Source organism: Spea bombifrons, chromosome 8, assembly GCF_027358695.1.
Source record: "Spea bombifrons isolate aSpeBom1 chromosome 8, aSpeBom1.2.pri, whole genome shotgun sequence".
Lineage (NCBI taxonomy): Eukaryota > Metazoa > Chordata > Amphibia > Anura > Pelobatidae > Spea > Spea bombifrons.
The window spans coordinates 45,107,039-45,129,076 of NC_071094.1; the positions used below are offsets into that span (position 1 = coordinate 45,107,039).

Sequence of the window (22,038 nt, forward strand, 5' to 3'; positions counted from 1 at the left end):
CTATGGTTACTGCATTATTTCAGAGAAAAAAAAGGTTATTTGGACATTGAAAGCGTATATAATACGGTGCCATTTGTACAAAATAAGCTTTTATCTCTAATGAAGGCCTGATTGCAATTTAATCAGACGAATGTACGTACCTAGAATTCTGCACGCGCGGAAGAGTTTGACCATTACTTGTGGGTAGCATAACTGGAACAGCCTCCCAGCAGAGGTGGTAGAGGGTAATACAGTGAGGGTATTAAACATGCATGGGATAGACATACGGCTCCTGAATCTAAGACGAGACCAACGACTGATTAAGGTTTGAGTCGTTACAGCAGGAGAAATGGGCGACTAGACGGGGGCCTGATGGGGCCGATCTGCCGGGGGGTTCTATATTTATTTATTTATACAAAACAGATCTTCCCTTAGTAACGCATAAGATGTTATATGAAGTTCTTCTTTTGGGCCACAAGAGGGCAGAGCGGCTTCGCGGCGTGAGGGGTGGGAGAGTCAGGGTGTAAATCGGTGCCAGCTGCGGAGGAATTTATATTCTAAGCTTGGTTCAAACTTTGGGCATTTTCATGAAATCATTTGGGATAAATTTACCTGTAAGACACAACTCCCAAAATTTCAAAGGACCGGGGGGATTACTTTTTTCTTAGGGGGTGTGGTTAGAGGCACGGGGTATTCGTGTAACTGAGGGGGGCATTTAGAAGAAGAATAATGGGGTTTATTTCCCCCGTTTAATTTATAAAGCCGTTCCTGCTGTTTCTATACACATTATCGGGGTTTTTAGGGCTGTAGAACCCTGCGATCCCCTCATACCCAGCAAACATTCTCACCTCCTAGAAAAGAGGGGCATCAGGGGGGAGAGAGAGGGGCATCGGGGGGAGAGAGGGGCATCAGGGGGGAGAGAGGTTTTGGGGGACAAAGAGAGAATAGACTAAGCAGGGTGACTTTATAACTCTTAGAGCTGGACGCGTTGCAGGTAGGGTGCGGGGAGTCTGTTTTATCAACCACTGATTGTTTCAGGGTGAAATATAATCCCTGCCAGCAGATCGGCCCACATTCGGCCCCCGTCTGCTCATTATTCCTCCTGTAACGACTCAAACCTTAGTCAGTTGTTGGTCTCGTCTTAGATTCAGGAGCCGTATGTCAATCCCATGCATGTTTAATCCCCTCACTGTATTACCCTGTACCACCTCTGCTGGGAGGCTGCTCCACTTATCCACCACCCTCTCAGTAAAGTAAAACTTCCTTCCATTTCATCTGACCCTCTAGTGTTTAGATTCGGGTCTCTTGTTGAAATTTCCCCCCCCGTCCTTTTATCCCTTTATGTATTTAAACGTCTCTCTCCCCGCGGCCGCGCCGGAGCTTGGCACAAAATCCGATCATTCGCTGCTGACCCTGATCTGGGAGATGAAGCCGGCTGGGGGTTCTTAATTCCCCTGAGGTCAGGCTCAGGTGAGATGGGCACGATGCCCACTCGTCCTCATGAGATGCCATCGCCATAACAACGGCCGGGAATACATTATTTCCGAGCTCCTGGCATCCCGTGGTACGGCTCGGCGGAATATGATGGCGCTATATATATATAAATGAGTACTGGACCACCTGGGGGGCAACCAATGCCTTTCCTCCACTTCTGCCCCCCCCGTCACCCCCAAACTGTTACCCTCAACAAATTCTAATTATTTAGCGAAATCTATTTTTATTTATTTTTTTTACCCCAAAATCAAGTGATAAAGGGGCTTCGGCGATGCGGTTGCCGCGTCCCCCCGGGGAGAGTCCTCCGTCCCTAAATAATTGCTAAAAGCGGAATTTCCGTGCTAAGAAATTGTAACTATTTTGACGTAATCGTTAAAAACAGGAAACCGGGCTCTGGTGCTAAAATCTGCGTTATTTGCGGAATAGAATTTCCAACAAAATTCAGATTTTTTTTTATTTTTTACAGAATAAAAATGTTTAGAAGCGGCGAGGCGTCAGAAATCATCGATCGGCTTAATAAAGAAGCCATTCGTTTACTCCGTTAATTAGAAGGCGGGGGTAATTATCCTTATTAATTAGGGCCGGCCCGTTAAATTGTCAGCCTGAGACCTCGTTGGTTAATTATTCCCCTGGAGACCCCCGTGTGGCCGTGACGAGCCGCCAAATCCGTGCCCCCCCCCCCGAGTACGCCCTATGCAAATCCCGGGCAGGGGGGAGGCTGGGGCAGGAGGGATCTTCCTGACTGCGCTCGATGCTCAAGGGGTAAAAGCCTCTGCTGCTGGGCGTCCGGCAAGTCCAAGGAGGAATCTACCGGCCGCCGAATCTATGGAATATTTAGAATTATCCTGGCAGGGAATGCCGGTCACCGAGAGCGACGCGGCCCCTCCGGCCCCGTAAGTAACCCTGCAAGGACATTGGGGTTTTTGGGGGCTTTGTTTTTTTATTTTTTTTTAACCTTACGTGCTTTCGGATCTTGGGTCAAACACCCTGTCAAACTGTACCGCATCTGCCTCGAACACCCGCCGTGTATCCACCACTCTTTTTGATTATCCTGAATTTAAAGAGGGTTTTTTGAGCTCAAATTTGCTCCTTTTTTAATTTCTTTATTTTTAGAATTTTTTTTATTTTGTTTTTTTAGCCGGTGACGGCTGCTGAGAATGCCCAAAGCTGGAAAAGTTGTGTTTTTTGGGGTGAAATTAATAATAATAAATATATATATAGTGGGGTAAATTATAATAATAAGACGTACGATTACATTGCATTATTTATATAGCACCAGCAGATGCAGTAGCGCCGTAATATATATATTTATATCATCTCCCTCCTGAATTTAGACATTTTTCTTAATATTCTTCTGTTTAGAGATTTTTCTTTGGAGTTTAAAGAGGAATTTGAGCGATTCTTTCAGGTACGGATTACATAGAAGCGCAAGCCAGCGGAGGTGGTAATTTCAATGACACCAAAAACCCTTATTCCTCGTTCCAGACGCCTCGTTACATCCGCGGAACATCGTAAAAGACGTCGATTTAATGCATTTCTAATAGATTATCGTCGATTAGCCGAGAAGTTTGAAATAAAACTCTGTTTTTTTTTATAAGTTTTATTACATTTTTTGCATTTGACCCATTGTACAGCGCTACGGAATATGATGGCGCTATAAAAAAATAATATTACAAAATGTAATTATAATGCAGTAATAATAATAATATCACGATGGGGCAGCTTCTCATAAAATTGCACCTAAAATACCCCAAAAATATTCAAGTAAATCCCTCTCTCCTTAATCGTGTGAGTGCAAGCTCTTGGGCCCACACCGCAATCTGGTTATTTGGTTAAACCGTCTAATAAAATTCTGATTTATAGAATTTTGCCAAAGAACGTTCTGTCGTCTGGAATTCTACAAGAAGAGCGCATTAACCCCTTCCGTGCCGGCGGGCTGTGCGGTTTCTCTGCAGGGTATTTCACGCCGCGACGCAAAGGGACGGAAAAAAATAGAATAAAAAAATGTATTTCCGTAAATGGCCTTTTTTAACAGAATTTTTTTTTATTTTAATTGTTTTTATGAGTCTTTAATCCACTCAAACGTGGGATCTGTTTTATTTGTATTCTTTTTTTATTGAATTTCTCTAATTTTCTATATAATTAAAGTATTAGTATTTATTCTGATGTAATATTATGATTTATTGATTTATATAGCGCCGTCCTATTCCGCAGCGCTGTACAATGTGTGATTACAGTATTTTAACGGAATCTATTGTTTGATCGGGGTTTTTAATGCCGCGGCGCGCAGGTTACGGGGAAAGGAATGTTTGTATGATGACCGCTATCGGGAAGCCGTTTCCAGGGACGATTTGCCTCCAGCCAATCACATCGTTGTATCTATAGATAGAATATACTGTATATACGTCAGCGGACAATATCATGTAACACATATCATGTAACAGATCACCCCAAAAATGTGATAGAAATACAAATTTCAGGAACGACTAGACGAGAGAGAGACTGAGAGACTGACTCCCAGCAGAGGTGGTAGAGGGTAATACAGTGAGGGTATTAAACATGCATGGGATAGACATACGGCTCCTGAATCTAAGACGAGACCAATGATTAAGGTTTGAGTCTTTACAGCAGGAGAAACGGGCGACTAGACGGGGGCCGGATGGGGCCGATCTGCCGGGGGGTTCTGTTTCTATCCTCTGATCTTCTTTTGGAAGAATCGCATGATCTTTGTGTATCCTGGAGCGTGACATTGGATGGGGGGGGTTATGTAATCGGAGGGCTAATTGTAAGCTCTTCAGGCAAACATCCCCATTTGATGTCGGGAAGGCAGGTTGTGTGTTTAAGGATGTAATAATATCCTGTGTTTGCCCCAAACCTTGGGCAGGAGGGTTTGGGGGTCCGGGGATGGGGGTAGGCAGAGGTTTGGGGGTCCGGGGATGGGGGTAGGCAGGGGTTTGGGGGTCCGGGGGTAGGGGTAGGCAGAGGTTTGGGGGTCCGGGGATGGGGGTAGGCAGGGGTTTGGGGGTCCGGGGATGGGGGTAGGCAGGGGTTTGGGGGTCCGGGGATGGGGGTAGGCAGAGGTTTGGGGTGTATGACGAGGGGTTTGGGGTCGCGGAAGGTCATGACCTGCGAATTCCGCGGACTTGCGTTCTAAGCCTTGCAGTAAAGGGTTAATGTTAATCTTTGGGGGGTAGCAGCGGGGAGAGTGATTTGCCTCCCGGGGGGGGTCGGGGGGGTCAGACAGAATCTATGTTAAGCATCTCTTTCAAAGCCCATCGAGCCGCATTGATCGGGACGTCAGGGGAAGAGACGCGTCCGGCTTTCACGTCAAACTCAATAATAGCCCCTAATCTCCGTCTCATCGCCCGACCTGCGGCCCCCACTCCCACTCCCACTCCATACACACGGCCCGCTCCGGGACACGCCGAGTAACGCCACGGACGTCCCCTTCGGGGCGAGGGACTGAAGTAAAAGGAATAATCACGGGAGGGGGGGGTTGTTAGAAAAAAGAACCTGCCGGCAGATCGGCCCCCATCCGGCCCCCGTCTAGTCGCCCATTTCTCCTGCTGTAAAGACTCAAACCTTAATCAGTCGTTGGTCTCGTCTTAGATTCAGGAGCCGTATGTCTATCCCATGCATGTTTAATACCCTCACTGTATTACCCTCTACCACCTCTGCTGGGAGGCTGTTCTACTCGTTGGAATCTTTATATAAAAGAGTTTAAAGGTTGCTATATGATAATGAAACGTGCCGTACTGGAGATCTCCTCTATGGGGGGATCTTACCGGCGTTTATAGAGTGGGGTCCCTGACAGCAAAACCCCAGCGCTCTCATTTTGCCCCAATCTGCAGACCCGGAGGCCGCCATGACAGTCATGTGATATTTTGGGGGCGTTTCCCACCGCACTGAGCTGATGCTTTACGGCGATGCTAATAAAGTCTGTTCCTCCATAGACTTTCATTAGTCAAAGAGTCCCGCTGGGCATTAAGACCGAGGCATTCTATTGTGAAGGATGGAGAACTGCTATGTAATTGATATGAGTCGGGGGGTGATTGTATCGGGGGGTGAACGGGGGGTTTGTATTTTAAATGTTGGAAGAAAAATGCTGTTTTCTTCTCGTTTTTGACCCGAAATTGTGTTCTCGCAGGTTCCTCTGCGGCGTTCCTCACAGCCTCGGCCTCCATATTAAAGCAGAGCCGCCGAGTCCGGCCTCGCAGATGGACACCGCCGGATATTACAGCCCCGGGGGGCTCTCTGACACCAGCAGCAGCTACAGACTGTCCATCGGGGGCCAGTCCCAGGGCCTGGAGTCTCCCGCCGCCCTGCTGGGGTTCTCGGACTCCGGGGAGAAGCTCTTTGCGGACAGCCCCCCGTCTCTCGGAGAGGAGACCGCCGTGCACTGCGTCCTCCGCTCTGTCCCCAAACGCCTCTGCCTGGTCTGCGGGGACACGGCGTCCGGATACCACTACGGCGTGGCGTCGTGCGAAGCCTGCAAGGCCTTCTTCAAACGGACCATACAAGGTGAGGACCTGCCGGTGGCATCTCGCTGACCCCATCAACCCGAATTCAAGTAAACCCGCTAAAAAATCCCACCTGCTTTCAAGTATCGCGTATCGCCGGCCCCTCCGTAACTATAAATCAAAATGGAAACTTTGTATCCGAACATCGGTGTCTGTAACCAATCACCAACAAGCAGGGCAGGGGCTCGTCCTCTCATTGGCTGTTCGCCATCCTGCCTGCTTCCCTTTAATCTCAATCACCCCGTTTTCCCCCAAATCCCTTCTTTCCAGTAAGGTGGGGGGGAAATCCCTACCTGTACACAAGAGAATCAGGTGCAAAGCCTTGCTGTCTACCTGTTTTCAAGCAGGGATCTGTAAAATCTCTGGGAGATCTGGTCTAAGAATGACGTGGCCCTTAAACCTGTCCCTGTCATTATTACCCGGGGGCCCTAGGAGGGGCCGGCCCCTAAACATGTCCCTGTCATTATTACCCGGGGGCCCTAGGAGGGGCCGGCCCCTAAACACGTCGCTGTCATTATTACCCGGGTATTGAAAGTATGTAAAGACATGAATATTAAGCGGTTATTGAGTAACGAGGCACGTTGTCTGTGGAAGCGTCGGACGGGGCCGGTGACGCCCCCCCCGGGGCCCGATGGCCACCCCCCCCCCCCGGGGCCCGACGTAACGCGCTGTGACAGCCGGTGATGGAGGAGATCGCGGGTTAAGAAAACATAATTAAATCTTTATTGATTAATCGTCATCGCATGCGGCGCGGGGGGATTTCGGGGGCTTCTCTCCCCTGTACCCCACCTTGGTGATAACGACGTTTCACGCTTACCTTCTTCACGGGGCGGACGCCCTTTTTTTTTTTACAGTCTGTTTGCCCCCGGACCCCCTGGGCGGGGGCAGTTTGTGGATTTGCTCGTTGAGGCATGGGGTAGGTCTCCAGATCGGTTGAAATACCCCCATTGATCTGCGAGTGAACGCTCAGAGTGTCAGCTCCCCGCCAGCTGTCCGTCAGGTGTTAACCCCGAGCGCGGGGGGGTCTTGGTAACAGCCATGGTCACCAAGACTCGCTTGTGTTTGGATGCATTGTTGCTCTTTACTGAGAGGGTGGTAGATAAGTGGAGCAGCCTCCCAGCAGAGGTGGTAGAGGGTAATACAGTGAGGGGATTAAACATGCATGGGATAGACATACGGCTCCTGAATCTAAGACGAGACCAACGACTGATTAAGGTTTGGGTTTTTACAGCAGGAGAAATGGGCGACTAGACGGGGGCCGGATGGGGCCGACCTGCCTGGGGGGGTTCTGGGTGAATTTTTTGTGTCACTAACGGCTCAGTCAGTCCCACAAACGGTTTCGTTACTAGTAAAGCTCCTGTGCGCTGGATAAACTGCAACTCCCAAGACCCTCTGCCAGCACCCGGCGAGGACAGCCTGTCCGGCCCGGGCCGAAGCCGTTTCTCCGCCTGCCAAGCCTGCTTTTGTGTTTAGCGGTTTGATCCGAATGAACCCAAATCATACAAATCGTGGCCAGCCGCAGCGGGGTCATTCGTGAGCAAAGATGGCGTTTAACCCGTCGAATGCCGCGCCGTAGGCAGTACGGACCGGAGACGGTGACGAGAAGCGCCCCCCCCCGTCCCTGTGACCGGAGGAGGAATCCATCAGGCAGAAGAGAGGACTCAATATTCATTAGAGTGCGCGTGGATAGAGTGCCAGAGAAGCCATGCATGTCCCGGAGCGCCAAGCCCCCCCGGGGGCCGCTCGGCAGAGATACGCCGGCTCTGCCCCCCCCGCCCCCTCCATCTTCGTTTATTTCTCATTTCTAATTAAAAAAGCAGCACATCGCCCAAAGGAACGAGGGGGGGGATGGGGGTATCAGGGGGGTAACATGTTCGCCCACCTTCTGCCATCTTTTAATATACGGCATTATTATTATCATTATTAATAGTTGGTTGCTATAGAGATAAGACCACTTTTAGAACGTTGCACCAGAATAGGAGACCCTATAGAAGTCTGCGTGGCCTCTCCGTATGGCCCTTCCCTGCGGCCCCCGTTTACCCCCTGAGAGGGCCGGTATTTTATACCCCTCTCTGCTTTGCCCCGTCCAGGTAACATCGAATACAGCTGCCCCGTGCTGAATGACTGCGAAATAACCAAGCGGCGGAGGAAGTCCTGCCAAGCCTGCCGCTTCCGCAAGTGCCTGACGGTCGGGATGATGAAGGAAGGTACGCTGCCGCCAATACTAGAAATATACCTGACAAGTGGCCCTGTTTAGTTTAGTGAGTCCCTCTTTTGGTCCTAAAATGCATGTACGCTTCTTTCCACCCCTGTACCCCTCTTTTCTCCCTGATACCCCTTTTCCCTCCCTGCATCCCTCCCTTCTGATACCCCACTGATGCCCCCTCTCTCCTCCCCTGTTGCCCCTCTTTTCTAGGAGGTCAGAATGTTTGCTGGGTATGAGGGGATCGCAGGGTTCTATAGCCCTAAAAGCCCGGATAATGTGTATAGAAACAGCAGGGAACGGCTTTAGAAATTAAACGGGGTAAATAAACCCCATTATTCTTCTAATAAATACCCCCACTCAGTTACACAAATACCCAGTGAAGTCCCATAAAGAGTCTGAGTGAAGCCCCGGTGCCTCTCTGGCGATTTGGGATTCCAGGTAGACCCCCGCGCACTCGGGTCACATGTCATTGTTTTATTGCAGGCGTGCGGCTGGACCGGGTGCGAGGGGGGAGACAGAAGTACAGACGCCCGGTGGAGGTGGAGGCTCCGGACCCCTGCTCATATCTGTCTTCCCACCACGTGTTCTCAGGGAAGAAGACCAGTAAGTACTGGGGGGGGGTAATCGGCATGGCAGCCGTGTGGTGGCGTGTTCCCATATACATGCGCATGATCTGTATTCTGCATGCTAACGACACGCCTTGTCACCGTGCACACACGTGTCTTCCGGCTGGGCTGCGTTTCCGATATATCCAACAATCCGTTCTCTGTCTCCCTCTCCTTAATCCCCCCCCCGCAGCAAACAAGGTGGTCTCGCACTTGATCCTAGTGGAGCCCGGAGAGGTTTTCGCGACCCCCGACCCCAGCCTGCCGGATAGCGACCTCCGCACGCTGACCACGCTGTGTGAGCTCATCAACCGCGAACTTCTGATGACCATTGGTTGGGCAAAACATGTCCCAGGTAAATATTAGTAACGTGATGTCCGTTCTCCACCACCGCCTGGTCACTAATGTCCCAGTAACTCCTGCGTGACACATAGAAGGTATATCCACGTTCCGTGACCTTCTGGCCCGCGCACTTCCAGCTTGAGTAGGGCAACGTCCCATTGACCACCAGCCAAACCCATAGCACAGGAGACATCGTTCCATCAACCACCTGGACCATGAGATGGTCCTGACTCATGGAGGTCATAACACCATTCCAGTAGCCAACAGCAGGACCGCACTCATCCTCAGATATAATACTTATGTTCCATCGGGGTAAAGTGGGCCAGCCATGTTTCAGACGTGGTATCGTCCCATAGTGGCCTGTGGCCCTCATGGGCTTAGTTTCAGGCCGTGGATATGAGAAATGTTATGTTATGCGTGGAATCGCTCCGGGCCGAGGTGGTGAATGCGGTTTGCTGTCCACGTCAGGATAAAATTCCGTGGAGATAATTGATGGTTCGATTTATTGATTGCCCTCATTTTAAAAGCTTCGGAAATTCACACGCTTTCGATCTGCGTGTCCGCTTAAAAATAGAAAGCTCCACGTGACTGAGTATCTGGGCCAGAAGTCCCCTGGGGGGTCATTTGGGGTAAAATCTCAGAGGGGGGGGGCTTGTGTTCCATGGACAACTTGCTAACGTCCCTCAGAGGCTCCTCGGAGACTGAAAACATCTGGTGGTGTCCACGTTGGTCTGAGAACGTGACTGTTTGTAGTCCATGAAGTTCTTCACGTTATATGGAGTACAGGGGGCAGAAGAAGAGGCTAGAGAGAGGCCGGTGGTATTAGAGACGCTGGTAGGGCATCCGTCTAGTGCTGGATAAAGATTGTTGGCCTTTAGACCATAGTATTGTGACCAAGCAGCAAAGGTCATCTTACTTGAGCTCCTCGTGGTCCCACCACCACTTGTTTCTTCTCTCCATCTCCCCATGATCATATCTTCCCTATCCAATGAGAGGCAGAGTTCATAGTAATCATGGGAACAACCACATGGAAGCCTGGACTACTGCCCTAGGCCACCGCTGAGGTCCTGGCGATGGACCACAGCTTCTACTATGGAGCCAAATGTTCTGAGAACCCCCTACTACAAGATGAAGGAAGGTGAAGGTATGGGGGCTCCAAACTGCTACCCTGACAGAGGCCAACTGCAGAGCTTCATCTGCCATAGCTGGTGGGTCATTAGGACAAGCCATATTGAGTCAACACAACGGGTCCGGCAGGTGTCCTGGGCCAATAATAACCCCTAAGAACTTAAATAAAATATAGCCCTCCATGGCCCATTCTCTTCTACCAGCGCAGGACTCTAGTAGCCCAGCTATCAGGCAGTTGGGGTAGCAGAACCTTACAAAGGCTGTAAAAATGGTGGCTTCTTCTGAGTCGAAGTCTAAGCCCGACGCGGCCCATAGGCATCCAAACACAGATTCGTTTTGGCCGTCTCGGTGAGCAGAGACTACGGTCTCTTTCCAGACGTCGGTGTCACGATGCGAGAGGAAAGGGTTCTTCATGATTCCCCTCCAGGTCTCTGCGTTATCGGTCCGGCCATCCACCGAGGCGCTGAGAGAGGATGGAGATTCCCATCTCCCAATTACTGTCATTCAGGGTCTTCTCTGTGCAGGGAATGAGACACAGAGACCCCGTTAACGAGGACGCCGATCCCGTGATAACGATCTCCGATATTTCCAAATTAAGTGAACCACTCAATAAAAAAAACAGAGGAAACAATGGTATGGAAAGGGCCTGAAAGGGCCGGGTAATGGCCGCGGACATCACAAAGAGGAGGTAATTGGAAAAAATGACAGGCGGCGGCCCTGAGATGGCCGAAGCGATAGAGAGAAAAACGGCGGAGAAACGAAGGTTATTTCATCCACCGAAGGAGGAAATTCTTAGATCGAAAAAATACTGAAATGTGTAATGCACCCCTCGGACTCCATATACCCCCAATAACCCTCTTATTACCCCATATAACCCTCCCAATAACCTTATATTACTCCATATACCCCCTAACCCCTCCTATTACCCCATATAACCCTCCTTATAACCTAATACTACTCCATATACCCCCAATAACCCCTCCTATTGCCCCATATAACCCTCCTTATAACCTTATATTACTCCATATACCCCCAATACCCCTCCTATTACCCCATATAACCCTCCTTATAACCTTATATTACTCCATATACCCCCAATAACCCCTCCTATTACCCCATATAACCCTCCTTATAACCTAATACTACTCCATATACCCCCAATACCCCTCCTATTACCCCATATAACCCTCCTTATAACCTTATATTACTCCATATAACACCAATACCCCTCCTATTACCCCATATAACCCTCCTTATAACCTTATATTATCCCATATACCCCCAATAACCCCTCCTATTACCCCATATAACCCTCCTTATAACCTTATATTACTCCATATACCCCCTCTTATTACCCCATATAACCCTCCTTATAACCTTATATTACTCCATATACCCCCAATAACCCTAATACCCCCATACATCCTTTCTATAACCTAATATTACCCCATATAACCCCTCTTAAACCCCTATTACTCCATATACCCCTTCCTATAACCCCTACCATTACTCCCTATAACCCCTCCTATTACTCATATACCCCTCCCTATCACCCCTCCTATTACTCATATACCCCTCTCTATCACCCCTCCTATTACTCATATACCCCTCTCTATCACCCCTCCTATTACTCATATACCCCTCTCTATCACCCCTCCTATTACTCCATATACCCCTCTCTATAACCCCTCCTATTACTCATATACCCCTCTCTATAACCCCTCCTATTACTCATATACCCCTCTCTATAACCCCACCTATTACTCATATACCCCCCTCTATAACCCCTCCTATTACTCATATACCCCTCTCTATAACCCCTCCTATTACTCCATATACCCCTCTCTATACCCCCCTATTACTCCATATACCCCTCTCTATAACCCCACCTATTACTCATATACCCCCCTCTATAACCCCTCCTATTACTCATATACCCCTGTCTATAAGCTGCTCTCTGTCCCTTTGCTTCAGGTTTCTCGGCCCTGTCCCTCGTCGATCAGATGGCGTTGCTGCAGAGCGCGTGGATGGAGGTCCTGGTCCTGGGCATGGCGTACCGCTCTCTGGCCCTGAGCGACGAGCTGGCCGTAGGGGGTAACTTGGCGCTGTGCCGGGAGCAGTGCCGCCGCTCGGGGCTCCTCCACCTCCACGCCGCGCTCCTCCAGCTCATCGGGAAATTCCGCAAGGCGAAGCTGGACAGGGAGGAGTTCGTCGTCATGAAAGCCATGGCGCTCGCCAACTCAGGTATTCACTAAGCCCAGAGCCCCAGGGGAGCGGCCGCCCCAACTCCGCGTACTCGGTCCTGCGGGTCGCTGATTGTTGCTGATTGGTTCAGGCAGAAAAGGGGAGGGAACCTCGGGACAGGAAACTGATCAGATCACGCTGGCTCTGCCACCGGCTGCCGCCTCCCCGCGGGTGATACGGTCAAAGCGGAAGTTGTAGGAAGTTTTAGTAAAAAAAATGACATATTTTTATATATTATTGGCTCCCAGTAATTCCTCTCCCCGGGTTGTATTTAGCTTTCCGCTCCGGCACTTTATCGTATTTCCCTTTACAGAAATACTGTTTTTTTTTTATTAACCCTCCCACTTTAAATATCTGATTCCTAAAAAAAATTAAAAGAAAAAATAAACCGTGCTCAGTAACTGGCGCTGGACTCCAGACCGCCGTAGAACGTGACGTATAGGGCGTTATCTGTGATTTATTGAGGGGTATTTTTTGGGTGATTATCCCGGCGTCTGGCGATCATCGAGGGTCTTTGGTTTCCTGAGACCCCGGCTGTCTCCAGCTGTCATGTCTCTTGTTTAGCCCGGAGTTATCGACGGCTGTCTCTCGCAGTCTGACGCAGCCGATCAATAACGTCCTCGGGAGTTTTGTGTGTTGATGGATCGGCACAAAGGGGGTGTTGGGGGGCGGAAGCCGAGCGAGGAAAGGCTTTGAAGCCTCAAACGATCCGTATTCCGAAGGGACTCGCCGGATTTAGATCTGGGGGCCAAGAATTCCGGGATAAAAAGCCGGAATCTGATCCCATCATACAAACCCAGAGCCTGCCGGCCCCATCCGGCCCCCCGTCTAGACTCAAACCTTAATCAGTCGTTGGTCTCGTCTTAGATTCAGGAGCCGAATGTCTATCCCATGCATGTTTAATACCCTCACTGTATTACCCTCTACCACCTCTGCTGGGAGGCTGTTCCACTTATCTACCACCGTCTGAGCCCTTATAACTAAATACTCTAAATACTCTCTATTATTATTATTAATTATATGATATTTCTGCTATTCTTACTTATTTTACGGCTCCCACATTCCTCAATCCAGAGCTGGAGCATTGCATGAAATTCCCCCCATTTCCCATCATCCCTCAGTGCAGACGGCGTCGGAATCCCATTGGTCGGCCTGAGCAGGAAGTTGGAATCCGCTTCCTGTTCTCTCCCCGCGTTGTTTTAGCGGACGGCGCGCGAGTCTCTAGCACTAGAGATCGTTTCCAGCCGCGCAGCTCCCTCCGTAACGCTATTATCACAGATATCTCAGGGCGACGGGCGATTTAACCCCGCGATGGGGCAGCAAGATGGTTACAGCGCAATGGGGGGTAACAGAGGGGGGTTTAATATTAAAACTAAAAGAAAAGATGAAAAATATGTTTATTGTAAAAATTAGCATTTAATATAATTAATTAAAATTGACATTTATTTTGTTGAGTTCTAAATGATTTACCAAGCAATAAATTCAGGATAATTTAAATTAAAATATAGATTTTTGATATCTTTAGTAATATTCTCTGGTGGAAAATAATAATAATATTTTTTATTTTTTTTAGATAACAAAAAAACTATAAAAAAATTGCAAACTTTTATCAGAAAGTAAGCATACAACAAAAATTTAAACTTCTGTCCTTTTTATGGCACGTGAAAAACGTACAATTTCTTACTCTATTATAAAAAAAATTCTCATCCAAACTGCAGCAGCAAATTAACTCCTAAAAAATAAAATTAAAAATATCTATTTTTTGGGGTTCTTTAATCAGGAAGGTCCCTTAATCTTTTAAGGCTCTTTTAATGCAATGGTATTGTTAAACGATTTGGGGTAAATTGCGGGACTTTTGTGCTAATTTGCACCTCGTGGGGTTTGGCGTTTGTGACTTCTGTGTCTTAACGAAGAAGTGATTAGCGCTCTGCGATTAGAAGACGGATTCCCTCGTAATTAAATAATCCATCAGCCGTATTGATTGGCGAACGTCCGATGGTTTCTTCTTTAAGTCAGCAGAACCCCCCTTCTTAACCCTTCCTCCTCCACAAGGGCGCGCGACTTAATAGTGAATATCCCTCTGGAACTGAAAAGGTTAAAAGGCGAACCGAATAAATCAATTAAAATATTAAATGTTAAAAATGATGAATTCAAATAAATCCGAGGATAATTAATAAATAAAGGGGTTTTGGGATAAAAAGAATGCATTTAAAGAGAAAGAGGCAGGAATAAGAGATTCGGGGCAGGAGGGGCAATAGAATCGTAATAGTAAGAAACAGGAGGGATCAGAAGATCAAAAAGGGATCCGGTCCGGGTTCAGGAAAAATGTCAGGAAAATGTATGGCATATTTTATCCAAATCACTAAATCAGTCAAAGGAAGCTTCCAGAATTATTCTGCTGTTTTGTTTTTTTTACCCCATAAAATATTTTTTCAGCCGTTTGTATGATTCTCGCTCTGTTATCTGACCCCCGATCCACTAAACCCCCCGACTCCTTATCATACTGCCTGCGGGGAGCGATAGAATGGCTCAGTCTTAATCACCCAGCCGGACTCTCTGACTAATGAAAGTCTATGGATGGACGGACTTCATTAGCATCGCCATAAAGCATCAGCTCAGTGTGGTGTTTGAGCCGGGAAAGTCACCCAAAATATCACATGACTGACAGCGACGGCGGCTCCAGCTCTGCAGATAAAGGGAGTTTATTGGGACAAAATGAGATAAAACCAGACATTACTGTATACAGCGCGGGGCGGTTATTATTGTATACAGCGCTGGGGGGGTTATTATTGTATACAGCGCGGGGCGGTTATTATTGTATACAGCGCGGGGCGGTTATTATTATATACAGTGCGGGGCGGTTATTATTATATACAGCGCGGGGCGGTTATTATTATATACAGCGCGGGGCGGTTATTATTATATACAGCGCGGGGCGGTTATTATTGTATACAGCGCGGGGCGGTTATTATTGTATACAGCGCGGGGCGGTTATTATTGTATACAGCGCGGGGCGGTTATTATTATATACAGCGCGGGGCGGTTATTATTGTATACAGCGCGGGGCGGTTATTATTGTATACAGCGCGGGGCGGTTATTATTATATACAGCGCTGGGGGGTTATATTATTATATACAGCGCGGGGCGGTTATTATTGTATACAGCGCGGGGCGGTTATTATTATATACAGCGCGGGGCGGTTATTATTGTATACAGCGCGGGGCGGTTATTATTATATACAGCGCGGGGCGGTTATTATTATATACAGCGCTGGGCGGTTATTATTATATACAGCGCTGGGCGGTTATTATTATATACAGCGCTGGGGTGTAGAGATGGAACAGGGGCGTCTGTAACATTTGCTGTCCCTTTTGACCACCAGATTCCACGCACATCGAGAACACGGAGGCCGTTTTAAGCTTACAGGACCGTCTGCACGAGGCGTTGCAGGACTATGAGAGCGAGCACCACGCCGAAGACCCCCACCGATCCGGCAAGCTGCTGATGACCCTGCCCCTGCTGCGGCAGACGGCCAACGAGGCGGTCCGCACCTTCTGCCAGATCCGGCTGGAGGGCAGGATCCCCATGCACAAACTCTTCCTGGAAATGCTGGAGGCAAAGATTTGACTCGGGGGGGGGCATCAGCCACGTACCCTCATTATCAGCTTAAACACGAGGACGCCTACCAGCCATGGAGAGATCCTCCGTGGTCAACGTAGACCGGAATCAGACTCCACCGAGATGTCACTCGGTCTGCGGGGGAGATGTCACTCGGTCTGCGGGGGAGAAGTCACTCAGTCTGCCGGGGAGATGTCACTCCTTAGCTAGGTCAACGATGAAGATGAGGCTTACAACAAAGCTTCCTGGGAATCTCCACAAACGGACTCGGCTTGTAAATAGATTTTTTTTTGCCAAGAAAACGATAAGTTTGACAGCTTTAGTTAGCGTTGAGGTTCAGCATCTCTCGCTCCGTTATCCGTTATCCGTCTCTGCGCTGCTCAACGCTCATCCGTAGTCTATGCTCGGAGGCGACCGACCCAACCGGTCCCACCGCCAAACTCCTAACATTGATACATTGTTAATAAATTCACACGGCTGGAGGCGACCGACCCACCAGGTCACACTTGGAAAACCATTAAAAACATTTTTTTTAATTAATATTTATCTATGGTTAATAAATTAATATAGTTGGAGGCGACCGACGCAGCGGGCTATACTTGGAAAGCCTTTTAAAATTCCGATCCTTCATTAATATATATTATAAATAATTAATATGTTGCTAATTAATTAACATAGTTGGAGGTGAACAAACTAGCGGGTCAAACTTGGAAAACTCTTAAATTTAAAATTAAATTAAATTAAATTTTAAGAAAATTGGCCCCTAATTATATCGAGATCTAAAAGAAGATCCTTAAAAATGTTTTTAAATTTTTGATCCTTAACTAATATCGATTTATATTGTTGATTAATTAATACGGTTGGAGGCGACCAACCCAACAGTTTAAATTCGAAAAAACCCTTTAAAAAAATGTATTCCTAATTAATATTAATATATTGTCAATAAAACAGGTCAAACTTGGAAAACTCTTACATTTTTTTAAACATTTTTATCCTTCACTATTGTTGATAAATTGTTATTATATTAATCTCGCTGGAGGCGACCGACCCAGCAGGTCAGAGCTGGAAAAAGAGCTTCGCCGAGAGAAATAACTTACTTTGGGGAAAGCGGTTTAACCAAAATCCAAGATTTTAAAAGTTGGTTTTACAAAGAAAAAAAGTTATTCGCAAATCGTCCGTGGAAAGGTTTTCGGAAATTTGGACGCGTTTCGGTGAATTCGCTTCGTCCCCTCTCCGTTCTGTGCCCCCCCCTCCTCAATCTCTTCATTGTCAAAAATAATCGTTTTAAAAAAAATAAAGGGAAAATGTTTTTAGGTTTTTGGGTATTTTTTCCTCCGTTACCCAGCCGAGTGACGCGAGCCGCTGGAATCTCTAGGAATATCATTTTTATAATTAATATAATTCATATTCTGATATTTTGAAGCTAAGGGGAAAGAAATCGAGGATTAAAGATGCGGTTCCACTTAAACTAAACATTAATTGCATGAATAATAATAATAATTAATAATAATAATTAATAATAATAATTAATAATATATGTTATGGAAATAACCCTGAACGGGTCCGTCGTTTAATTCTTTCCTCTTAAGGTTTAATCATACAAGAAACTTCCAAGTTTCCATGGCAACAATGTATCCGCTTTTACATATTATATTATAACATATAATATTATAACATATTATATGATTAGAGGGTTATTTGTGTGGCTTTATCGTAAGCTGCCGAGAACCGGTCCTGTTTTGGGTTGATATCTGATGTGCAGAGAAGTTCTAACGCGCCTGGGCATTCTAATTGTTTGCCCCACTGGAGGGGCAGAATCTGTGGGCGGAGGGCAAATTGTCCTGATCTCGTTAATAGGTCATTTCTCAGGTTCCGTAGGGGGAGAAGCTGAATATTCTCGGGCGAATGGGCAGATTCTCAAGATTTTGGGGGTAAATGGGGCATTGTTAGGGTGAGAATCTGGGCTGATTCCGTACACGGATTTAATTAATTTCCCAATTGTTTCATTTTTATTACTGTCACAAAAAAAATCCTTCCTTGAATACAGGTGACCCACCTGAAGATATTCCTAAAGGTTAATAACATTCTATTTTAGAACACTTTTTGCAAAATTTTAATTCATACTTATTTCAATTTTTTTTCACATTTATTATTATAACATTATTATTATTATTATTATTATTATTATTATTATTATTATTATTATTATTATTTTACCAAAGCAAAAACTGAGTTGCTTTGGTAAATAATAATTTATTATTGTTATTTTACAAAAAAAATAAATAAAAAAAAAATACTCAGAACGCCCCCAGGGTAGCAGTGAAAGGGTTACTAATCAGTGGGATAACTGATAGGAAATCAAAGCCCCCAAAGTAAGATGATGCGTTTGTTAATTAGCAGAGATCGTTAGGCTCCGGCGTTAACGATTACTGGACCAGACCCAGATTGGACGCTCCAGCGCGTGATAAAGGATTCCTTTCCAGCCCGAGCCGAGCGGCTTTTAATGAATAAATTTAAATTCAAACCAAATATCCCTCGGGACGCAGTCCGGCCGGGGGCCATCAGCGTGAAACCTGTGACACGGGAGGGCCGCACGCCGGCTGAGGATACTGGGAGTTATAATTCAACTGCAACTAGTAAACCACAAGAGCCAAAATCAACAAGAGGACAGGTCATACAAACATAGAAACTGGCGGAAGATCGGCCCCCATCCGGCCCCCGTCTAGTCGCTCGTTTCTCCTGCTGTAAAGACTCAAACCTTAATCAGTCGTTGGTCTCGTCTTAGATTCAGGAGCCGTATGTCTATCCCATGCATGTTTAATCCCCTCACTGTATTACCCTCTACCATTTCTGCTGGGAGGCTGTTCCACATATCTACCACTCTCTCAGTAAAGTAAAGCTTCCTTATATTGCAAATTGATCAATGGATGATGTGCAAAACAAGATTAAATCTGGCCCTTGATGGACAGACCCCCAGGTGGCAGTAAGATAACCAGATTTTTAAACACAATTTGAGGGGTGGATAAGTGGAACAGCCTCCCAGCAGAAGTGGTACAGGGTAATACAGTGAGGGTATTAAACATGCATGGGATAGACATACGGCTCCTGAATCTAAGACGAGACCAACGACTAAATCTTTACAGCAGGATAGACGAGGGCCGAATGGGGCCGATCTTATTCTATGTCTCTGTATCAAAGATGAGTCGCCTGTAACAATGTTTCTTCTTTTGTTCTGCCCTCCGGGTTCTATTATCAGGGTTCTGAATATTCTTCTAATCTTATTGATGTAGAGAATGCGATCAGCCCCGGAACATCTGGACGGATTTAACAAACTAAACCCTGTCGGCCACCTGCGCTGAGAGACCAACTTTCCACCGGGGAGTCTCTGCAGCGAGACAGCTCTGCTGTAACCCGAGAGCGCTTTAATACCTATACGTTACTGTCCTGTATACAGTAATATACCCCCCCAGCGCTGTATACAGTAATATACCCCCCCAGCGCTGTATACAGTAATATAACCCCAGCACTGTATACAGTAATATAACCCCCAGCGCTGTATACAGTAATATAACTCCCCAGCGCTGTATACAGTAATATAACCCCCCCAGCGCTGTATACAGTAATATAACCCCCAGCGCTGTATACAGTAATATAACCCCCAGCACTGTATACAGTAATATAACCCCCAGCGCTGTATACAGTAATATAACCCCCCAGCGCTCTATACAGTAATATAACCCCCAGCGCTGTATACAGTAATATAACCCACCAGCGCTGTATACAGTAATATAACCCCCCAGCGCTGTATACAGTAATATAACCCCTCCCCAGCGCTGTATACAGTGATATAACCCCCCCCAGCGCTGTATACAGTAATATAACCCCCCAGCGCTGTATACAGTAATATACCCCCCCAGCGCTGTATACAGTAATATAACCCCCAGCACTGTATACAGTAATAACCCCCCCAGCGCTGTATACAGTAATATAACCCCCAGCGCTGTATACAGTAATATAACCCCCAGCGCTGTATACAGTAATATAACCCCCAGCGCTCTATACAGTAATATAACCCCCAGCGCTGTATACAGTAATATAACCCCCAGCGCTGTATACAGTAATATAACCCACCAGCGCTGTATACAGTAATATAACCCCCCAGCGCTGTATACAGTAATATAACCCCCCAGCGCTGTATACAGTAATATAACCCCTCCCCAGCGCTGTATACAGTGATATAACCCCCCCCAGCGCTGTATACAGTAATATAACCCCCCAGCGCTGTATACAGTAATATACCCCCCCAGCGCTGTATACAGTAATATAACCCCCAGCACTGTATACAGTAATAACCCCCCCAGCGCTGTATACAGTAATATAACCCCCAGCGCTGTATACAGTAATATAACCCCCAGCGCTGTATACAGTAATATAACCCCCCAGCGCTCTATACAGTAATATAACCCCCAGCGCTGTATACAGTAATATAACCCCCAGCGCTGTATACAGTAATATAACCCACCAGCGCTGTATACAGTAATATAACCCCCCAGCGCTGTATACAGTAATATAACCCCCAGCGCTGTATACAGTAATATAACCCCCCAGCACTGTATACAGTAATATAACCCACCAGCGCTGTATACAGTAATATAACCCCCCCAGCGCTGTATACAGTAATATACCCCCCCAGCGCTGTATACAGTAATATACCCCCCCAGCGCTGTATACAGTAATATAACCCCCAGCGCTGTATACAGTAATATAACCCCCAGCGCTGTATACAGTAATATAACCCCCAGCTCTGTATACAGTAATATAACCCCCCAGCGCTGTATACAGTAATATAACCCCCAGCGCTGTATACAGTAATATAACCCCCCCAGCGCTGTATACAGTAATATAACCCCCCAGCACTGTATACAGTAATATAACCCCCCAGCGCTGTATACAGTAATATAACCCCCCCCAGCGCTGTATACAGTAATATAACCCCCAGCTCTGTATACAGTAATATAACCCCCAGCACTGTATACAGTAATATAACCCCCAGCGCTGTATACAGTAATATAACCCCCAGCGCTGTATACAGTAATATAACCCCCAGCGCTGTATACAGTAATATAACCCCCAGCGCTGTATACAGTAATATAACCCCCAGCGCTGTATACAGTAATATAACCCCCAGCGCTGTATACAGTAATATAACCCCCCAGCGCTGTATACAGTAATATAACCCCCCAGCGCTGTATACAGTAATATAACCCCCAGCGCTGTATACAGTAATATAACCCCCAGCACTGTATACAGTAATATAACCCCCAGCGCTGTATACAGTAATGAAGAAAGTTTATTTTTAATCTGGTATTGATGTATTACTGCCACTGTTAGCGATTAACCCCTTCTTGTTCAGTAATTTAAAGGGCAGGTTTGTGATTAAGAGATTAATTATTGGCAGAGACACAAATTCCCAGCATCCTCCTCGCAAATAACCACAAGTCACACTTCCAGCTAATATAAAAAAAAAGCATTTATTGCTACCAAAAAGTGAAAATGTGCCAGTTTGAAGCAAAAGAAACCATAAAAAGAGCTCTACGGCGGTAACACTGAGAAGTCGTATTTAATGCACTTAGTAGACCGGGCACCGAGCTGCGCCTCTCGTAACGTCGCTCCAGAGGTAACGAAAACTTCCACCGCTCTGACATCATCAAACATCACAGATTGCTGGATGCCAGTTACGGGGCTGGAATATAAAGCAGCCGGCATCGCAGTCGCGGGTCTCCGCCGCTTGGGGTGGATTCTGTGTCTCTTTAGAACGCCGTGAAGCAGCCGGCGCGGGGCAAACGGAGCATAAAATATAAAACTATCACCAAGTACATTAAAGGGCGGAGGAGGATTCCG

The 22,038-nt window shown here is 46.9% G+C and overlaps 1 protein-coding gene across 3 annotated transcripts; it reads left to right on the forward strand.

Moving 5' to 3' along the window:
- Positions 1-2,091: 2,091 nt before the first annotated feature.
- On the forward strand, positions 2,092-16,146 carry LOC128503162 (estrogen-related receptor gamma-like). Of its 3 annotated transcripts, XM_053473190.1 has the most exons (7): positions 2,092-2,366; positions 5,621-5,994; positions 8,084-8,200; positions 8,683-8,802; positions 8,998-9,159; positions 12,249-12,518; positions 15,902-16,146. In XM_053473190.1, exons 1-7 carry the CDS (start codon positions 2,167-2,169, stop codon positions 16,144-16,146), a joined length of 1,488 nt encoding a protein of 495 aa, XP_053329165.1. In that variant the 5' UTR covers positions 2,092-2,166. The 3 variants fall into 3 exon arrangements, with proteins under 3 accessions (XP_053329165.1, XP_053329166.1, XP_053329167.1); XM_053473191.1 differs by lacking the exon at positions 2,092-2,366 and having other exon boundaries at positions 5,653-5,994; positions 8,683-8,819; positions 9,006-9,159; XM_053473192.1 differs by lacking the exon at positions 2,092-2,366 and having other exon boundaries at positions 5,653-5,994; positions 8,683-8,743; positions 8,951-9,159.
- Positions 16,147-22,038: the final 5,892 nt, after the last annotated feature.

What these genes read in the sequence shown, in the direction of transcription:
- LOC128503162 (XM_053473190.1), top strand. Translation starts at nt 2,167, where the DNA reads ATGCAAATCCCGGGCAGGGGGGAGGCTGGGGCAGGAGGGATCTTCCTG. An exon ending in CTTCAAACGGACCATACAAG is followed by an intron (nt 5,995 to 8,083) that starts GTGAGGACCTGC and finishes TGCCCCGTCCAG; the next exon opens with GTAACATCGAATACAGCTGC. An exon ending in CATGGCGCTCGCCAACTCAG is followed by an intron (nt 12,519 to 15,901) that starts GTATTCACTAAG and finishes TTTGACCACCAG; the next exon opens with ATTCCACGCACATCGAGAAC.